This window comes from Anser brachyrhynchus (assembly GCF_964034855.1).
Source record: "Anser brachyrhynchus genome assembly, chromosome: 1".
Classification (NCBI taxonomy): Eukaryota; Metazoa; Chordata; class Aves; order Anseriformes; family Anatidae; genus Anser; species Anser brachyrhynchus.
The window spans coordinates 289,184-310,196 of NC_137694.1; the positions used below are offsets into that span (position 1 = coordinate 289,184).

The 21,013-nt window shown below is 47.3% G+C and overlaps 1 protein-coding gene across 11 annotated transcripts in view; it reads left to right on the top strand.

The window, feature by feature from the left end:
- Positions 1 to 21,013, top strand: part of SHANK3 (SH3 and multiple ankyrin repeat domains 3) — a 390,020-nt gene that overhangs the window by 46,788 nt on the left and 322,219 nt on the right. For 10 of the 11 annotated variants that reach the window (XM_080596421.1, XM_080596428.1, XM_080596427.1 and 7 more), the window contains exons 4-5: positions 11,756 to 11,959; positions 15,718 to 15,789. In XM_080596421.1, coding sequence (XP_080452547.1) covers positions 11,756 to 11,959; positions 15,718 to 15,789 — 276 coding nt within the window. Of the gene's footprint in view, positions 1 to 11,123; positions 11,343 to 11,755; positions 11,960 to 15,717; positions 15,790 to 21,013 lie in introns of those variants that run through there. The other variant, XM_080596426.1, reaches the window with a different exon arrangement.

A 21,013-nucleotide genomic window follows, 5' to 3' on the forward strand; every position in this document is an offset into this window, starting at 1 on the left:
TTTATCAACGTTGTCATTGTTCTTTTTTAATTAAAAGCCATAGAGTAGAGGAGCATGCCTCTTCCAGCATCAGCTCTTGCCTGCCAGCTGACGCTGCTTTAAGTGCCACTGCTCACAGGGCACTCAGGATGCTCCCCTGCGAAGAGGCAGGAGGGCAGCTGGAGGTGGCAACCCTTTGACAAGTGCAGTTCAGCTATGGGGGTTTTGTGAGGGTCCCTGCAGAGCCACTGCAGGGGTCTGCACCAGGACCCTGGGCACAGCAGCCCCGCACCTGATATCTCTGTAACAGAGGAGAGCGGGGCTGTGCCAGCCTGAGCACCGCCTATACCCTTTTGTAGAGGTGCGGTCCCTCTGGAGCATCTGGAGCTCAGGGCAGAGGTGGGCAAGGAGTCAGTAGCAGAAATGAAGAAACAAACTGAATCAACAGCGTAAAGTGTTGGCGATGTTTCACAAAAGAATGGATCAGCAGGTGAGTGCCGAAGCAAACTGATTAGAAAAAACCAACAAAACAGTAGGTAATTATTGAAGGAATTTTAAGTATGGAGCAGATGAGTAGGTAGTAATAATGTGTATTTTCACTCAAAACAGTTATTAAATCAGGGAAAAGAGATTAGCAAGAAGGATTTGTTGACACTAAAGCTTTTGCTAAGGATGTCTTCAATGTGGAAAGTTAACGACCAATAAACTTATATGTGGTATAGTAGTTATACTGTTAATCGAAAACAGGAAAATTGAACAGCTGGAAAATAATTTCTGGTAAGATTTAACCATTGCATTTTTAGAAGTTCATGTCTCCCTAATATATTTTCATTCTTTAATAAGAAAGAATGGATATGAGAGATGACTGAGAGGATTTATCAAGATTTCAAAGTAGCTTGATGAAAACACCTCTGAAAAGTTTTTAGAAGTTGCATGTGGAAAGAAGAGTTGGAATGCCTTGAATGTCAAGTGAAGAGATTGGCTTGGGAAAGCACAGAAAAAAATGATGAATTCTTGTCTTCAGAGGAGTTTGGTGGGGTGCTGAGGGGCAGGAAGGAAAATACCTCAAAGTTTGTTCAGAGTGTTAACAATTCGAAAAGGAACATAGCAAAGTAGGCAGCATGCAAGTTTGATGACACTGGTTTCAGGCCATCGGCATCCATCTGGGTCTTGTCTGGAGCGGTAGTCAAAACTGTGGCTCTTGGAGCTGCAAGAACAAATGCTGGAGGGTTGGAGCAAAGGATGGGCACACAGTGACACCTCCCCAGAAAACTTCTCCAGCCTAAACCAGCAGTTAGTCCAGGGGCTGGGCCAGAGGTGTTGTACTTGATAACCCTGTCATTGATGTTTCTTCCAGGAAACTGTAGTATTGTATTTTAAACTCTCTTAGTGCTTGCAGGCTTCTCCTCAGAGGGGCCTCCAGCAGCTGTAGGAATGGCCACAAGGACTGGCAGAGACAAGCACCAAGCCCTGACTATGGCCTCCAGCAACCCTGTGGGATGGAATGGGACACGACCAGAAGGGGTGACTGGATGGCAAATGGCTTTGCAGGAAAGCCCAAGGGACCCCAGAGGCCATCATGACCCAGTGCTGGCAGCGCCCTCGGGCAGTGAAGGCTGAGCTCATCCTGGGTGGCGATGGCTGATGGCAGTCAGCAGGTGTGGGCAGGGATGGCTCCCCTCCACTCAGCACTGGTGAGACCCATCAAGATACTGGGGCCAGACTGGGCTCACCAGCCCAGGCAGACATTGACACAATCCAGCAGGTTCCATGGAGGCTGCTGAGATTCTCAGGACTGAGGTGCAGGAGGTAGGAGGAAAGGCTGAGTGGAATTTTCTTAGACCAGGGAGAAGAGGAGACCTTACTGCCATCTGTGACTGCCTAACAGTGTGGGGAGAGGCGACAGAGCTGGGCTCCTCTGGGAGTGCCACGATGGGTCAAGAGGCCCAAGATACAGCCAGAGATGTCATCCTTCCCTGTCAGGAAATGCCCTCCACTGGAAGGAGGTGGGACGTGGACTGGAGCCTTGAGAAGCCATGGGGTCTCTGTCCTTGGAGATGCTCAGCACTTGCCTGGCCAGTACTGTGCATCCTTTAACAGGTCACCTCTGCTTGAGCAGGGCCAGCTTTTTCCAGGACTCTTCCACTGACATAAGTCTGTGACTCCCTGCTGCAGGGCTCCACAGGTGAACATGTGTTGGGTCGTAGAGAAATAGCCATTCTGAGTCCAGCTTTGACTCTGCCAGTTTCTCTTATTACCCTCCCAAGTTTTGTTTTGAAAGACTTTACTGTTGGTGTGTGGAAGATAGCGCAAGTTAACAGAACCAATGCAGTTGTAACTAACAAGGTGTATGTGCAAAAGTCTTGGAGTTGTAAGTATGAAGAAAAAGGATCCAAACATGAAACTGTGGATCTGGTCATTGAGATCTTTGTAAAACAAGTGAAGTAGAGAGTGGTCCTAAACTAAACCAAGAGTTACTGTTGCAATTAGAGTCAGACCTGGGTAGGGTGTTCTGACTGGGTTAAGCTAAACAACTGATGATACACAATGTTGATTTGTGGTTATGACTGTGTGAGTGGAGGTACCTGGGAGACCAGTTTGGAGTCAATTGCCAGAACCCTGCAGCATGCCATTGAAGGACCAGTACGAGTGTGTCTAATGAAGATGTCCTATCTGTTTTCTTGTCTTGTGTTGTTTGCATCAATTCCGAAGGAAATAATACCTGTTTATCTTTTCCATGCCACTTTTGGTGTTCTTGTATTCCTTCTCAGTCTTCTTTTTCCCAGACTGAAGATTCTTGTCTATTTAGTTGTGCTTCATATGGATGCTGCTCCAGGCCATTGATCATTTTTCCCTCCCTTGTCGGCACCTTTCCCACTTCTGGTGTGGCCTTTCTGAAACAGGAACCAGGACTGCATGCAGTATGGAGGACATGGGTATACCAAGGTCTTCTGATGCAAGGGTGCTTCCAGCTCCTTTGGTAGTGGTCTCTGCTGTTCTGTTGGGCACCTGCTGAGTGGTGCTCTGGTGAGGTCCTAGGACTGCTGGCCACAGTCAGGTGAGAGTCATCTCAGAGCCTGTCCTCATCTGCACTTTTACCTGGGGCTGATCTGCACTATTCTTGAGCCATTTGGCTCTGAGGTCCTTCTGCTGGGTTTTACTGTCAGCTTGCAGTTTTGCCACACTAAGTGCATTAGTTCTTGCCTCAAAATTTGCTTCCCCTTCCCAGACCATCCCAGACCTGTGAGCAGCACAGGCAGTGGTCAAAATCTTGTGAGATGCTTCTGTAAAAACTGGGGTCTACTTGTGTATATTGGGTTTATGTGGCAGGGTTTTGGTAGTGGGAGGCTGCAGGGGTAGCCTGTGTGAGAAGAATCCAGAAGCTGCCCCATGTTAGATAACGGCCACTTTCAGCCAGCTCCAATGGGACCCGCTGCTGTCCAGAGACGAGCCAGTAGGTGATGTTGTTTACACCTCTGTAAGAGCATATTTAAGAAAGGGAAAAAACTGCTGCACAACAGCAGCTGGGAGAGCAAGGAGTGAAAAACAGCCTTGCAGACACTAAGGTCAGTGAAGAACGATGGCAGGAGGTGCTCCTGGTGCCGGAGCAGAAGTCCCATGGTGGAGCAGGCCGTCCCCCTGCAGCCCATGGTGTACCACACCAGAGCAGTTTTCCACGCTGCAACCCATGGAGGATCCCACAGTAGAGCAGGTGGATGTGGCCTGGAGGAGGCTGTGGCCTGTGGAGAACCCCCACCAGAGCAGACACTGGGCTGGAGCTGCAGCCCATGGAGAGGAGCCCATGAAGGAGCAGGGGGTCTAGGGGGAGCTGTTGATCATGGGGAACCCATGCTAGAGCAGTTTACTCCTGACGGATGGACCCCGTGGTACAGACACGTATTGGAGAAGTTCTTGAATATCTGCTGCCTGTGGGAAGCCCGCACAGGATCAGTTTGGGAAGGACGGCATCCCATGGGAGGGACCCCCCGTGGAGCAGGGACAGAGAGTGACTGAGAAGGAGTGGTGGAGACGAAGTGTTTTGGACTGACCACAGCCCCCATTCCCCCATTCCCGTGTGCTGCTTGGGGGGAGGAGGTGGAAGAGGGTGGATGGGGGGAAGGTGTTTTTAGTTTGTTTTTGTTTCAAGGACTGGAGCACCTCTCTTATGAAGAAAAGCTGAGAGAGTTGGGGGTGTTCTGCCTGGAGAAGAGGAGGCTCTGGGGAGACCTCATTGTGCTTTCAGTGCTTAAGGGGGTCTTATAAAAAGGATGGAGAGGGACTCTACTTGGGTAGATAATGATAAGACAAGGGGGAATGGTCTTTAAAAGAGGATAGATTTAGTGTACGCATTAGGAAGAAATTCTTCACTGGAAGGGTAGTGAGGCACTGGAACAGGTTGCCCAGAGAAGCTGTGGATGCCCCATGTGAGAAACAAAGTTGTGTTTTTGCAATACAAGGTGTTTTTGCAGTGGAAAATTCCACTAACCTTGCATATTCAAAAGTGATTTTGTAGCATAGCTGTGGGGAGTATGTTAAGCAGATAAGGGGAAGGTCCTACTGTCCCAAAATAAGGAGAATAGCTAAGAAAAACAGGATGAGCAGTACGAAATCTGTAAAAACAAAAATCACGGGACTTTTTAGCCAAAAGGTTATGATAAACCTTTACTGTGTGCTGCTGCTTGCAGGACGCCCGCCATTGCAATCACGAATAAAATAGCTTCACAGAAGGTCCTGTCTGAAGAAAATTATTGATATTTTTCTCACACCCCATACCTGGAGGTGTTCAACGCCAGGCTGGATGGGGCCTTGGCCAACCTGATCTTGTGGGTGGCATCCCTGCCTATGGCAGGGGGGTTGGAACTAGATGATCTTTAAGGTCCCTTCCAACCCAAGCCATTCTCTGATTCCATGACTCTATGATCATTGTGCATCCCCTCTACCTCAGGATGTTCTATGATTCTATGAAATAAGAGCCTGAAAAGCTCCAGAAGGCCAAACCGGTGGTCTTTCTGGCCCTGTATCAGTGTCTAGCAGTGGCTAAAGGGTATCGCATTTAGGGAACACCTGAAGCCTTGTCTCTTTCTGCAGTCCGTTCCCCCCACGCTCCTGTTTTAACAAATGGTGGTTTAGGATGTTAGCCTATCAAAACAAATTACGTTTTAATTCATTCAAATACACGATTTTACAGGTAACTAAGGACTAATGCCAGATCTAGAAAACAAGGAGATATGTATTGGAAAGAATGTGGGGTTTGACTGCCTGAAAGGGGTGGAGTGGTCAAAGTAGACTGAACCCAAACTGCCGCATGCTTTATTGCAAACTGCTAATGTGATGCCTGGAGATAGAAGAAAGTGGACAGTGAGTTGAAGTGAGGACAGTATTTTATAGCTGTATATGACAGCTGTGAGACAGATGCTGGAATATTGCCTCTGGCTCTGCATTCTGCAATTTAAAAAGTATATTTAAAATTAAAGAGGGTGCTGAAAAGAGCAACAAAAATGATTTGAGATCTGGAGAAAATGCATTATAATTTATATACACTAGTCTCTTCAGCTCACCCTGAACAAGACTAAAAGGTGACTATGTTAAACAGGGGTTGCCAGTGCAGCAAGACACAGTACTAAACAGTTATTCAATATCACAGGTAAAGATATAACAAGAAATAATGATTGGAAGTTTAAACCAAGGGAATCAAATGAGAATTAAGACTACCTTTTATCATTGAGGATGAGTATTGGACTTACTAATTTATTCAAGGAAGGAGTGCCTTTTCTATCATATGTGGGTTTTTTGTTTATTTTTTAAGGGATTCTTTTCAGGAAACATAGCCAAATTGAAGTAATTCAGCTGATTATTGTAGTTAATGGTTGAAACTTGCAGGGTACTGGTATATTGCTCAGAATAAATGATTTAACAGGCTTTCTTGGCTTTACATTTGCTGAATCAGAGGGCATGTTGAATGTGTGCTGCAAAGGCAACTACCATATGCTATTTTCACTGGTTTCATCCATTCCCTAGTCAAATTTGATTTCATTTACTCCTTTATACTGAGAATTTCTTTACCAGTTCTTCAAGTGTTTATTAGGACCTTTCTACCCAGGTACTGTTTCTGTATATTGATGCTGGATGAACAGATCTTATTCACCCTTCTGTAGAAGAAGCTTTACTGTATGTGGCTTTTGTCTGCCCTAAGCAGAGCTAAAGCTTCTCAGATCTTCATTTTCCAACTGCTCACAAGTTGGACAGTAGTGTTTTTTTTTTTTTTTTTTTGTGTGTGTGTGTGGTTGTGGTTGTGATGGTGCAGTGAGCCAAGCAGGAAAAAGTTCCGGGTCTCTGAAGGAAATACTCACCTCTTTAACCTATTTTGGGCTCTTTGGTTGGACCTGCTGATCCCAAACTTTTTTGCATTTCCTTTGCACTGTCTTTTCTGTATGAAGAGTTCAGCAGTTGGATGAAAGGGGCTGGTGATTTTGCTCTTCAGCAGCCCTTTCCTTGCAGGTGGTTAATAATAAAGCTGTTGTAGCTTTGTGTAAGAGGGAGCTTTTGCCTGAACCACTCACTTAGAGTTAATCAGGTGCTGGATCTCTTTAAACATTCATTTCAAGCTGTGTTTGTATCAGAGGCAGCTGCTTCTCTGAAAGCAATGATGGAGGGGCTATAGGATGGAGATGGTTGTCACTGTCAGCACTGCAGAGAGGTTGTAATATGGGGTCTCTTGGACTTTTTTTTTTTTTTCAAATAGAAGTAACTGTGGATAGCTTCCTACCCACAAAGGATACCAGAGGATGATACAACAGTCAACAACATCCTTCCAGACTGGCTCATAAGCAGCAACCATTTTGCTGGAAAACTCAGTGAGCCAAAATACTTTATCTACAGCGCAGAACTCTGCAAGAAGGGCTCATGCACCAGCCACCTTCCTGCTGGGAGCTGAGAACCTCCCTCCTACTCTTTATCTTGTTTCCTCTTGGTGGAGGCAGCTTCTCCTAGCATGGTGTTCCAGCACATCAGATGGCAGGGCCAGAGCTTTCCTCAGGAGGTGATCTAAGCCCCCAAATTCCTGTTGTTTTGCCAGCATACACATTGCTCTGTAAGCTGGTCCCAGTCTGTTCACCACCACCATCCAGCGCACAGGAAACTTGTGCTGGCTTCTCTTCTTCTCTACTAAAATGCAGGGTGGTTGTTGCTCTGCCCAGTTCCTGCAGAACCCAGCTTCTTCCTTGGCCTATGTTCCTGAAGCAGAAAAGCTGCAATGGTGATGTCCATCCTGTCCCGCAGTTTCCTGGCCAGGGACTGTCTCAACCTCTGCCCGTCTGTGAGGGGGGCTGCTGCTGGCTCCCTGGCTGGTGGCAAGCTGAGGCTGCCACTGGTGGCGGTGCCCCAGTGGCTCCGGTGGCAGTGCTGTCTTGTGGCTCTGATCCATCTCCTATGAGCAAGGCCAGTAGGATCCTGCGGGGGAACAAGAGGAGGCAGGGGATTAATAATCTCTGCCCCACATCACAGGAAGAACTCACTGCTGAAACTGCTGCTTAAGGGGATAGGCTTTTAATAAATCAGAGGGAAAAAAATTACTTATAATTGGGAAAACCAAGTATAGCCTTTTAGGTAAAGGTGAAAAAGATACCTGGGCTTGTTTGTTTTGTACCTGTTTTCTGTTCCTGTGACTTGGTCCCAGTCCCTGCATCAGAAGGAGCCACTGCCCACTGGGTGCAAACCCTGGCTGGTGCAGCGCCGTGCTGTCTGCCCCTCTGGGATGTTTCACTTCTGGGTCTGGGCTCAAGTCCAGTGCACTTGTCCCCTGCAGACCACTCCATGCCTCCAGTCACCTTTGTCATCTTTACCTTTCCTGTTTCTGTTTTTTCCTGAAAAGACAGAGCGATCAGACCCACACGTGATGTAGAAGATCTGGATGTGCTGCCAACTTAAGCGTTGTAACAGCCTTCAGCCTACATCGCATCAGCTCACATCCCGGCATGTGCACATGTGACTCTGCTAATGAACACCTCCGTGTCAGGAAACCCGCCTGGTTAACCTTAACCTTTGTTTACCATCTTCCTTGTTGGTTATTCCAAAAGAATACTTACTTGCTTTTGGCAGTCTAGTTTATGGCAGCAAGGGACATTGTTGAAAGCACTTTGGAAATATGAGTGTGTATTGGGTAAGCAGGCCAGCCTTGCTCTGGCAGCATGGGTTCTCTCCAGGCTCTCCTCGTAGATGGGAGGCATGTCTCTACAGAAAGTAAGCTGTTCTCTCAGCAGTGTGGATGCTTGTCCAAGTCCTGTCCGTTTCCCTGTCAGAGAGGTCAGTCCTGTGGGACCCAGGGCACCGTGACACCCAGCGGGATCTCAGTGCTTCCTGCCTCAGCTCTGCTCCCACTCCAAGGACAGTTTGCACACCATGGTCAACGCTGTTTCATCAGCCTGCTCTTGAACTTGTCATGCTCCTGTGCCTGCTGGGGAGTTTTTGTCACCTACCTATGAGTCCCTGCATGTTGGCAGCTGTAGCGGCAGCAAGGAGCCTGTCCTGTTGCCCATCCTCACAGGAGGAGCCCAGGGACTCTGCCTGGGATGACTTCACACCTCAGTCACTTGCCAGCCTCACCCACTGTCCATCAGATTCCCCACTTCCTTTGCATTTGCTAGTTTTTAATGCCTTTGTTACCGTTGTCTTTTTGCATGTGGTTTGTGCTCCCTTCTGCTCTCATTCCGTGGTGACTCCATTTTCCAAAGGAAATCTTTTACTTTCTATAGTTTCCCCTGCTCTGTTGTTTTGGCTACTCCATCTTTCTCTGGGACCTCTTAGAGACCATTTTTCTATTTTTGCCATACATTTGTTCAGAGCTTCTAATGTGATGTTATGAAATATATTCCCTGCTGCCTGCAGGCACGTTACCTTTTCAGCTGCTTCTTTTAATTTCCTTTCAACTCTTTCTCATTTTTGTGCATTTCGATGAAAAATTTTAGTCTTTTTTGCTGTTAAAGGGTTGTCGAATATAAGTTCTTTATTGTCATTATTGCAGGGTGGCTCCTGAATAGATCTTGTCTGTCATCCTCTGTGGTGCTGAGGATTGAATCTGAAGCTGAGCTCTTTCTTCCTTCAGGAAGGAGTCATCCATGCTGTCTAACTTGCAAAGCTGCATCGTTTTCTTTCAGGAGTTGTTTCTAAGGCTTTGATTGTTGTATGACAAAAATTATTGCTAGTGACGGTGAACCAAAGTGAGCAGCTTGTTCTGAAAGCTGCCTCCAGCCTGTCCCCATCCAACCTGGTGCAGGGTCATCTCTGCAGTGTCTCTGTGTGCGTGCCCGGGTTCCTCGTGGGGACTGGTGCAAGAGCAGTGCTCAGCATCCTGGCAGGAGAGCCTGAGGAGCAAAGGGGTACCAACTTGCCCTTCTCCTACAAGCCTGGGGCTGCACAAGACAACTGGTTTCCTGATTCCTTTTAAAATTCTTATTGGCTTGAGTGTCTCAGCCCTTAGGGCTGGAAGTTATTCCTTCCTGCCTGTGTAAAGTGCTGTCTCAGGGCTGGATGTCCCTGTGCCCGCTGTGGCAGGGCCCTGTGCTGTTTGAGCTCAGCACCCCTTTCCTGATGGAGGTGGGGATCAGTGCCTGGTGTGGTGCTTGTGGCTCAAGCAGCTGAACATTTCGTGCTCTGTCTGGGACCAGCCAGGTGCTGATTTGGGAGCTGCCATGGCTGTTCTGGCTGTGCTGGTGGAGATTGAGGAGTTCCCTGTGAAAGAGGAGTTGGAGAAGCCCTTGCTGCAGTGTCTGCCTGAGCAAACCGAACACAGAGCGGCTTTCTGCTGCGGATCCATGCAGGCTTCAGAGTTTAGGCTGTACAGAGAGATCCTTTGCAACCGTTCGGCAGGCGTTGGTGGGATATTGCTCCTGGAGCGGCTGTGCTGCATCATGGAGTGGAATAAGCAAGTTTAGTTTCAGGAACTCTCATATGAGAAAGTTATTAATACATCTAATGGTATTTGGAAAAACTGAGACATTACACTTTAAGTAGTGGGGTCATGGCCACAAATGGCAAGGCAACATTTTGACCTAACAGCAGAAGTAGGTATTCTTTTCTTTCCAATTTCTGACACTGGTTAATGAAACACACTGCAGGATGGAAGCTGTTTTCTCTCCTAAACAGAAAATGTTAATACTGTCCAGGGTATGTTTTTGCAGTGTAAAGTTTGATATAAAATTCACTGATTTTTGTATTGGGATGTTCCTTCAACCAGCACTTGTGCTTGTACATACGTGTATATCTGTCAATAGCTTTTTTTCCATTAGCCACATATTTTTGTACTGAAAAGCACAATTTGACAGTCAGGAAGAATCCTAGAGGCTAAGTAAGCATGTAGGAAGGTATAGATGGTGATTTTTTATTTAGGGGTCCCTGAAAGAATGATACATGTTCTGCTGAAGCACAACAGAGCTGATATCTCACAGGTTTTGAACTCCTGATGTCTCAGCCCACCAAGGGGCTGCCTCTTCCTTAGTACCTGCTTTAGGACAATAAGTGTTGATAAGTATGTTCACTTGCTACTGTGGTCAGCAATAAAATAGATAACGCTGACCTCTGTTTGCAGTACATGGCTTGCTGCCAAGTGCAAGTTATCCTTGCCTGAGAAAAATGAACTGTAACATCAGCTCAGTTGCTGTGTTGCATGGTGACTTCTGGGTGGTGATCGGGCCTGGCATTGTGCAGTGCAGCGATGGTGCTCTGCTGCCGACCACCCTGTGCCTCAGCAGGACCATTTGTTTTTCTCTAGGCAATGCTGTTTAAATTAAAAAAAAAAAAAAAGGCTTACTTTGCCTTTCAGCACAGAAATCAGGAGCTCTACATGGAACTGACAGGCAGTGATTTTGAAACAAAACAGTGAAACAATACCAGAGACTTTCTTCTCCTTGCCCAGAAAGTGTGGATGGGGTGGAAGAGCAAAGAAGGAGGAAAACCAAAGTAACCGGAATGAGGAGAGGTCAAGGGCCAAAAAGCAAAAACTGGGACCTGGGAGGGGAAACTGAGACCACTGATGGGGACTGCCTGTTGTGAGCCTGACCTCTGGTGCTGCCAGTGCAGCATCTTCCTGCCTTCCTGCTCCTGGCTGTGAGAGCAGACGTGAAGGGCCTGCGGTTCTGCAGCCGAGACCGCCAGGGTGCACGGCAGCTGCAGAAGACACAGCTTGAAGGTGAAGGACTGCGAACACTTGACTTCTCAGGGCCCGAGCAGGGAAAGCTGCTTACAGGACCAGGGAAATGAACTGCATGTTACAGGGTGGAAAGGAAAAATAGGACTTCGAATGCATGAAGACAGAGTTGACAGAAGACCTCACTGGATGCCTTGCCTTCCTGGAGGGGGTTGCCGTGCTGGTGTGTACTGCTCCTTTTTTTACACACGTGCAAAATTCCTAGTGGAGAATTCAGTAGACTCCTTACACACTGTCAGAGGGATATTTAATTAAAATATTGCTATTATATTGTTGTTAGGCCATAAAATACTCTTTGGCACATCTCATTTTATAGCATTTTGTAAAATACCAGATTTGAGTCTGCCCTGAACCCTACAAAATAGGTTGGGGGGGATCTGCTAAGTCTCATTCTTCTCTAATTTTTAACTTTTTTTCCCCCCTTTCCTCCCCTCCTCTAATCAACTGACATGGAAAAGATTGTGTCTTTCCAATCTCATCCTTCTCCTCACTCTTAGTGTGACTGTTCCTGGGTGCGGTGATGGACTACAGAACCTTAGGGATGCTCAGCTCTAATTGCCCTCTGTCTCTCCACAGAAGTGTCTGCGGTTGAATCCAGATGTTCCTGTGTGGGTCTCCAAGCAGCGCATTCTGTGCACTCTCAACCACAGCCTGAAGGATGTTCTCAACTATGGGCTCTTCCAGCCAGCCTTCAACGGCAGGGCTGGGAAGTTCCTGGATGAGGAGCGTCTACTGCGGGAGTACCCCCTGAATCCCGACACTCCTGTCCCCTACCTGGAGGTAGCTGTCCTTTTTTTTTTTTTTTTTCAAATATATGTGTGTATCTATATACAGATATAGATATATATGCACACACATATATATATGCATAAGTATATAGGACTCATGTGATCCCTTCCACTCTAGTCTCCCCAAAGGCATCACAAAAATTAAGCCCCCTTCCCCTTTTTTTCCCCATTTGCCATCAGGAGTGAAAGCACAGAAATTTCTGTGGGTGTATGTTTACTCACAGAGAATTCATTGAGGGAAAGCTGAGGCAAACGCCTCTGAGTTTTAGTTTTAGTTGCTCTTGACTCTGTCTGGTAGAGAGCTCCATAACATCTGCCACAGTCCTGTGAAACGGCTTCCCTGTTTTTTGACCCTGTTGATCAAAATTTCTTTTTTTTTCTACTGACACATAACTGTCATGGAAGATTGAATTTACAGAAGGAAAACCATTGGTACAGAAGGAAAAGCATAGGAAGGTCTTTGAATGTGAGGCTGAAGAAGCCGTTTGACATTTTTTACTTTATTTTAATATTTATTTATTTTAATTTAATTTACAGTTGTTCTAGAGGCTGGAGGGCAACTGTGTGCTTTGACAGTAAATGACCGTTCCTGTGTGGACCTCATCTATGTGATGAGCATGGAGGATAAATGCTAAGTTTCAAGCTATACTATTTTCTGTTCCAGAAAATTAAGTGGAACAGAAATTAACTGAATTACTCTGTACTAACATTCAATATAGATTTTGCCCTTGGCTGGGATTCAGGTGAACACATGTAGGTATTTGTTCTAGGGTGACCTGGAGCATTTCTTAGGCTCCATTGACTCCCCACTGACTGTAATGGGACTTTGGTTACCTGCATGTGGTCCTCTAGTTTTAGGGATCTTGTGCTATATTTTACCCACAGAATCTACTTAGAAAGCATTACACGCTTAAGCTGCATGAACTCTTATAAATGCAAGCGTGAATGCTGTTATTATAACTAATCCTGACTAATTTGGAAAGAAAGTACTGCACAATTTCTTAGTAAACTAACGTTTAATATAGACAAAAACATTTGGAACAACATTAAGAATGCTTGCAAATAAACCTATGAGGTAGTAAATTCCTTAATGTTCTTTACATAGGCTTTAATGCTTCGTTTCTGTGTAATTTAGCATAATGTCCATGTTTAATGTCTTAGTGCACACATCTAAATGCAGACTTGACATGGATATTTGTTATGTGTCATTTCAGTTCTTCATAGCTTGATAAGAACGGTAGCTGAGGACTTAAGAATACTTGTCGGAAAACCAAAAATCCAGAATCCATTTACAAGAAATAAATCCTACATTGATACCGGTGAGGTTTCTTGAGCCCAAAAGATAAATTAGCCCTCAAGGCTGCATATGAATGTAATCAGATAAACGAGGGTTTGTACACAGCAACAGAAAAATTACAGAGTTAAAAAGCAGGTACCTGCAGTATTTCCCTGGAGAGGTGGGATGCTGGCTCCGTCCTCTGCCATGGAGAGCTGTTGGTACTCCAGATTCCTTTATTGGGATAAAACAGCAGCTGCAACACAGCATGCTGGTGCTCAAGCAGCGGGCAGGGTTCTGCCTGCCCATCTGCTGAGATCCAGTTACCCTCATGTGGGTTCGAAGGTATTGACCATATCCCATATTATCCTACTGGTTGTCATCTACTGTCAGATGCTTACCGTCTCATTCATAATGAGGTAGCTATTTCATTTGTATGCCAAACAACGCTGTTGTGTTTCAGCCATTATTAGCCATCACACAATCAGTTCATTCACCTTGTAGCTTTGAATGAGATTTTGAAATTCACGTGCCTCCATGTCTTCCTTGCACAAGTCCAGTCCACGGATGAGCAATCAGAGCAGAACTGTTGGGGTGCAAATAGCTTAGGGTTAGCTGTCCACTTCTGCCATGTAGTTTTGAGTGGCTGACGATGGGTTGCACAACTTAACTCTTCTCAGTTGAAGTTCTTGCTTTGCCCCAGGGTGGCAGTTGTGTGCTGTCATTACATCAAAGCCAACACAGCCTGCCTTCCGCCTCGCTGTTTCCCTGCCCTGTAGTGCACGGCATCTGGGACCAGGTGTGCTCGGGAGCTTCCCCAGGGTTGAAGGCAGTGACAGCAGTGGTGGGCAAGAAGCCTAAAGCTGCCCAGATTAGGCCAGTGTGCTGCCCAGGATGCAGAGCTGGCGGCTGGGAGCAGAGCTCGTTTGCAGACCCTGGGACGTGATGCCAGGGGTGAAGAGGAGCCACCGAAGGGTGCTTGCATGACAGTGTTGGGATGTGCAAGGGAACCCCAACACTGGCAACATCTGCAAGTGACCAACATCTGTATATCAGTGGGCGAGACAGTTTTTACCAGGGAATGATTAAAAAAAAGCTGTGTGAAGAAACATCTGCCCAGCAGTACAAGTTTGTGATAAATTTTGGAATACAAGGGCAACTACAGAAGATTGAAAATGTGCTAATATATTACCAGCATTGAAAAATAAGTAACTTCAGTTCAAAGATAATTTGATGTCAGTTCCAGCTGAAATAATGAAATGTTGGTGACAGATTAAGTTCATAGCAATTCAAAAATTCAGAGTACAATTCATGCATTGAAGAAAGATCTAGTCAAAGCCAATTTCACTCTTTAAGGAAATTGTAATTTTGCGTTATAAAGATAACTGTACAAAGGTAACAGCCCCTTGGGAGTACCTGGTTTTGTTCTACATGGTATTCAAATTCATGATTAGTGCTCTTAAACATCAATAGGACAAGTAATACTGGCTAACTAATCAATGGTTTAAAAGTGGTTGTCACTGAAATCATCACTGCATAGATATATTTCTAGTGGGGTTTCTTAAGGACCAACATCAAGCTTGATATGGTTACCCCAGGTATCTGAGCGTAAAAGTGTATGAGTTGGACACGATGATCCTTGTGCATCCCTTCCAACCTGGGATAATCTATGATTCTATGAATGAGAAATCACTACTGATTGTCTGACTACACCAAGTCTGGCAGAGAATATAACAGTGTGGATGGCACTCTAGGTCATCTGGTAAGTAGGACCCATCAAAGTATACTGCTAAGTCAGCCAAGTGAAAAACATAAAGGGACAAGGCTTTCTTGCAGATGAGGGGCTCTGATTTCAGAAAACAAAGTTTCTGAATAAAATGTTGAGTCTTTTGGTCAAGAAAGCTAACATTAATTCCTAGTGTGATGCCATGGCAAAAAAAAAGTGATCCTGTAATTTTTTGGTGTGTTCCCTCACAAACAGTGAGTTGGTTTCAGGAGTGGCTGGGGTCAAGAGAGTGATATTAGAGCAGTGTGGGGGCCATAGGCAGTGTTCTTGAAAGGACATCAGCAGAAATGATCTGAGAACAGAAGAGGAGATCCTTCAGTGAGAGATTTAGAGCTCAGCCTGCTTAAAGGAAATTTGGCTATAGAATACTTGTGTAAGAACTTTCCTGGGGAAAATCTCTCTGTTCTTAGAGAGATCCTGAATGAATTGGGAAGAAGCAGAACAAAGCCCACACTTTTGGAAGCTGAAGCCAGACAGATTCATATGAAGAACTCATCAGAATCTCTTTATTGAGAAAAGCAATCAACTATTAGAACAAATTATGGAGGAGAACAGTGGATTCTGTATCTGTTATTTTCAAATTTAGACTGAGTGTCTTATATGCAAGACTTTACTGGAGCTGCTCAAGAGCAATTTGATGCTGAGTATGTTTTGTTCATCTCATATCTGACATTCTCCCCTCTTGCAGTTCCGGTACAAAAGGCGTGTGTACACCCAGACTTTGCTGGATGACAAGCAGTTTGCCAAACTCCATACAAAGGTAAGGCTGGAGTCTAGCCTGTCAGCTCAAAGCCCTGGTAGCATGTTCAGCACCAATGGTCTGTCCCGATGAGCTGTGGTCTGTTACAGAGAGAGTACCAGGTCTTGAGATGTTTCAGCCTTCCTTGCTTGCCAGAACACAAGTCACTCGTGTAAGCGGACTGGTACTTGCCAAAGTCTGGGGTGATTTAGATGGGGGTGCAAGCTGAAGGACTCCACTGAGCTGTGGTGGGGTGCCTGCATAGAGGGGGGTCCATGCACTGTGTACGTGTGCTTGTGGATGGGTATCTAGTTGGGCTCGTCTCTGCTGGAGATCTTGGGGCCAGCTTTCCACAGGGTGGTAAGGCAGAGGTACACACAATGGGGCAGTTCAAGAGAAACTTTGTTTGCTGGCCTGGGTAAGTGACTAAATGCCTGGGGAGTACAATAGTGTGCATTGAGGAGTATGCCTTTCCCTCCCCCTGCCAGAGGCTGCTGCACGCCTTCGCCTTGCATGCAGGCCATTGCCTTGTCCCCGGCTTTAACCCACGCATGGTTCAATCCTTGTGTGGAGAGTGTTCTTGGTCTACTGCATCCAGGGGTTGTGGGCAGTGATCGAGGAATGTGTAAAAATTAGCAGTGCAGGAATTGATTGGGTCTTCCAGATGTTTGAAGGACAGTGAGTGCAGTAAGGATGGTGCTTTTTGCATGCTTAAGTGTTTTCTGGGAGGGAAAGTGCCCCTTCCCTCCCCCCTGAACCCCCAGCTCTCCAGGCTCTGTGGACAGAGACCCCCAACCCAGTACCACCTGCAGGTGCTGCAGAGTCAGGGATGCTGATGGTCACTGGGCCCTGAGCAGACGGTAGCTGGATGTTCTGTTGCATTGCACTTTACCAGAAAGCTGCAGTGGTTCCATGATGTCATTTCTTGTCTAAGTACCTAAAACAGTAACTGTGGAGAGGTCTGGGACCATCAAAGGATTTCTGTTGCCATTAATAATTGTACCTTGAGACTGCCCATGGCCTGTGGGGACTGTGTTGGTTCCCTGGAGGCCAGGACCAGTGGCAGATGGGAAACCACAGGCAGGAGGAGAGAGGTGGGCTCCAGCAGCACAGCTGGCCCTCACGCAGCCCAGTGGCTCTAACATGCTTGGCAGCATTTGCATAGCTGTGTGGTGTGGGGACACCCTCAGTGACCGTCAAACTTTGCCTGTTTTCTGGGAGAGTTCACAGAGAAGTGGGGCTCAGGGCAGGGAGCAATGCCATGGAAGAGATCCTGGGTGTGGCCTGTGCACGAAGGAAAGTGCAAGGAGGCTTTAGAGTTCTTGTTTAAGGAGGATGGAGGACAGGGTGAGATCCCCAGGGCTCCCTGCTGGGTCCCTTGTGGCTGTACAGAGCTACAGCTCCACTGTGAGGTATGGCTGGCTTCCTGACTATTTTTGTTTTGCCCTCTGACTCGATGTGCACAGTTGCCAGACTGTCAGCTGTAGTGCTTAGCCGCTTTCCTCTGAAAGCCAGCTGTTCCAGGAAACACAGAGGAGGTGACCAGGTCTCAGCAATGCTGGCTGTGTGCCTGAGCTCTCTGCTTCCTCCTCAGCCTTCCCAGCAGCCTGCTCAGCCCCTTTGCATAGGGCTGCTGTGCGTTGCTCCTGCTGCAGGTCTGCAGGCTGGTGCCTTGCTCCTGCTCACACGTGCTCTGTAAGAGAGGCAGAAGAGGGTTGCAAGTTTTCAGTTAACATGTACAGCAGCAAGAGCTGAGTACGGTGGAGCTACAGGCGTAACACAGAGGGAACAAAACTTTCTCCCAAAGGACTTGACCTACCGTAAAGGTTAAAATCTTCCTCATGGGAAGAAACAGGTCCTCTGTCTTCCTTTAGCAGAGCTGCAGAAATGAGAAACAAAACGCTACTAGAGTTTGAATTTGACTCACAAAGATTAAAGTCATGAGGTTTCTGTCTAGTGGCATAAGAATATCCAGGCAGCAAATCTGGAAAGCTCTCAGCATCTCCCTGGCGCCAGGAAACATGAATCACTTCTGAGCTTTGCCAGTGGGAGACTGCATTTCCTAGAGGGAGGGCTGCAGATGCCTGTGGCAGGGAGACCTAAACGGCAGCATCTGAGGACATCCCCTAAGACTGTATAGTAGCCATAAATAAGCTTTATTAAATATTCACGTAACCTCTCTGCTTTAATGTCTGCTTAAAATAACAAATCTCCTTCATGTTGTTTCTATGCTTTTTAAGCTGTCTTTTGCCGCTAAAATATGGCATCCAAATGAAATCTTACATCTGTGCTCCCCTTTTATTTCCATCAAGAGGGTGCTGATGCATGTTTCCCTTGGCTGGCATTTTCCAGGAGCCCACGGGCACTGTGGGCCGTGAAGCTCATGGGGATGGCAGAGGAGCCCTGGTGCTGCCCTGGGGCTGCTCCTGTAGGGCTGCGGTGCAGGGGGTGGGTGAGCAGGAGACATGCTTGTGCCAGCTGCTCACTGGGGCAATGATGGTGCTGACAGCCAACAGCAGCAGCGTGACTAACTGCATGGTGCAGCTCGGCACTGATTGCTGGGAGAGGGCGAGAGCGGAGAGCCTGTGCAAGCCTCCCTGCGGGTGGCTGGAGGATGAGAGAGGCACAAAGCAAGGGGGGACATGGGCTCCTCTTTAGGGAGGTGGCTGACTGAGCGGAGAGAAATCTGGCAAGCTGCTGGGGACCCCACACCTAGAGTGAAGAGCATGGTACTGCCTGCTGCTTCTTCTGTGCCAGGTGCTGCCGGCGAGACTGGTCAATCCAGTGCTATGACACTGACCCTATGCAGGGATGCTCAGGGGGCTGGCAGCGAGGCAGGGCTGGGGTGGGGGGATCATCCCTGTAGCAAGGAGGTTTTGTTGGGCCAGCTTGGAGTGGTTGACCCGTCCACAACTGTAGGCGTGTACAAGTTACTCTTATGGATATGAGTGGGCTGTTGTGGGTGTCTCTTCTGCTTTCAGTGCTCCTAGGGGCTGATGCATTCTGCTGGGAAAGCAGATGCATAGCACCGATCTCTGTGTGGAATGGTGCAGACCATGCATGTGTCTTGAAGCATGAGGATGGAATTGTTTCCATATTATTTGTAGTGAGGCCTAATCTCTTGGGTAGTGATTTACTGGTGGGATTGGGTTTTTTTGTTTGTATGTTTTTTTTTTTTTTTTTTTTGTCTTCCCTCAGATGCAGTAATTTAAAGTGCTGTGAGGAATTAGATTTAGGTCTGATGGGATGGTGGGACTGTGCCTCAGGCTGTGGTATATGTGAAATCTTGAGACCTGTGGCTAACAGGCTCATCTGAATGAGAGTAAAGTACAAAAACATTCAGAGTTTAGAGTCTCATTGTAGGTAACAGGATATCCTACTTGAAACTTTAAATGCTCTTGATGTATGAGTCTTAACTGACACTTTAAAAAAAAGCAACTCCTTTTGCATGGCAGGCGACTTGTTCTAAGAAGTGGGGAAGCTGATTTCTTGGACTTGCAGCAATAACAAGGTAACTTGGTAAAATCAGTCAGTCAGCTTTAATTTCTTATACCTTTTGGGATCTGAAGGCAGTGACACTTATAATAGATTTTTTTTCCTCACTGAATTGCAGTAGACAACTTTGAATGGGAGCGCAAAAAAATGCATGTGATAAAAGGACAGTCCCAACATCACAGAATCACAGAATTGAAGGGGTTGGAAGGGACCTCGAAAGATCATCGGGTCCAACCCCCCTGCCAAAGCAGGCTTCTTAGAGCAGGCTGCCCAGGTAGGCGTCCAGACGGGCCTTGAATATCTCCAGAGAAGGAGACCCCACAACCTCCCTGGGCAGCCTGTCCCAGTGCTCTGTCACCCTCACCGTGAAGAAGTTCTTTCGCATGTTGGTGCGGAACTTTCTGTGCTCTATCTTGTGGCCATTGCCCCTTGTCCTATCCCCACAAACCACTGAGAAGAGGTTGGCCAAATCCCTCCGTCTCCCACACCTCAGGTATTTATACACATTGATAAGATCCCCTCTCAGTCTTCTCTTCTCCAGGCTGAACAGGCCCAGGTCTCTCAGCCTTTCCTCAAAGGGGAGATGCTCCAGGCCCGATATCATCTTTGTGGCCCTCCGCTGGACTCTTTCCAGGAGTTCCCTGTCTTTTTTGTACCGGGGAGCCCAGAACTGGACACAGTACTCCAGGTGAGGCCTGGCCAGGGCAGAGTAGAGGGGGAGGATCACCTCCCTTGACCTGCTGGCCATGCTCCTTTTAATGCATGCCAGGATCCCATTGACCCTCTTGGCCACGAGGGCACACTGCTGGCTCATGGTCAACCTGTCGTCCACCAGGACCCCCAGGTCCTTCTCCACAGAGCTCCTCTCCAGCAGGTCGTCCCCCAGCCTGTACTGATACGTCCGGTTGTTCCTTCCCAGGTGCAGGACTCTACACTTGCTCTTATTAAACCTCATTTGGTTTCTTCCTGCCCATCTCTCCAGCCGGTCTAGGTCTCGCTGAATGGCGGCACAGCCTTCTGGTGTGTCAGCCACTCCTCCCAGCTTCGTGTCATCGGCGTACTTGCTGAGGGCAGACACTATTCCCTCATCAAGGTCGTCGATGAAGATGTTGAACAAGACTGGACCCAGCACCGACCCCTGGGGAACGCCGCTAGTCACAGGTCTCCAGCTGGACTCTGCGCCGCCGATCACCACCCTCAGAGCTCGGCCAGTCAGCCAGTTCTCAACCCACCTAACTGTCCACTCCTCTATCCCACACTTTCTCAGCTTTGCTATCAGGATGTCATGGGAGACAGTATCGAAAGCCTTGCTAAAGTCAAGGTAGATGACATCCACTGCTCTCCCCCCATCTACCCAGCTGGTGATGTCATCATAGAAGGCAATGAGGTTGGTCGAGCACGACTTCCCCTTGGTAAATCCATGCTGACTGCTCCTCATAACATTCTTCTCTTCCAATTGGTTGGAGATGGCATCCAGAACAAGCTGTTCAACACCTTTTCAGGGACAGAGGTGAGACTGACTGGCCTGTAGTTTCCTGGATCCTCCTTCTTGCCCTTCTTGAAGACCGGAGTGACATTGGCTATCCTCCAGTCTTCAGGCACCTCTCCTGTTCTTCAGGACCTTTCAAAGATGATAGAGAGCGGTTCGGCGATCACCTCTGCCAACTCCCTTAGCACACGTGGATGCATCCCATTGGGACCCATGGATTTGTGTGCGTTGAGCCCACTCAGGTGCTCCCCAACTACCCTT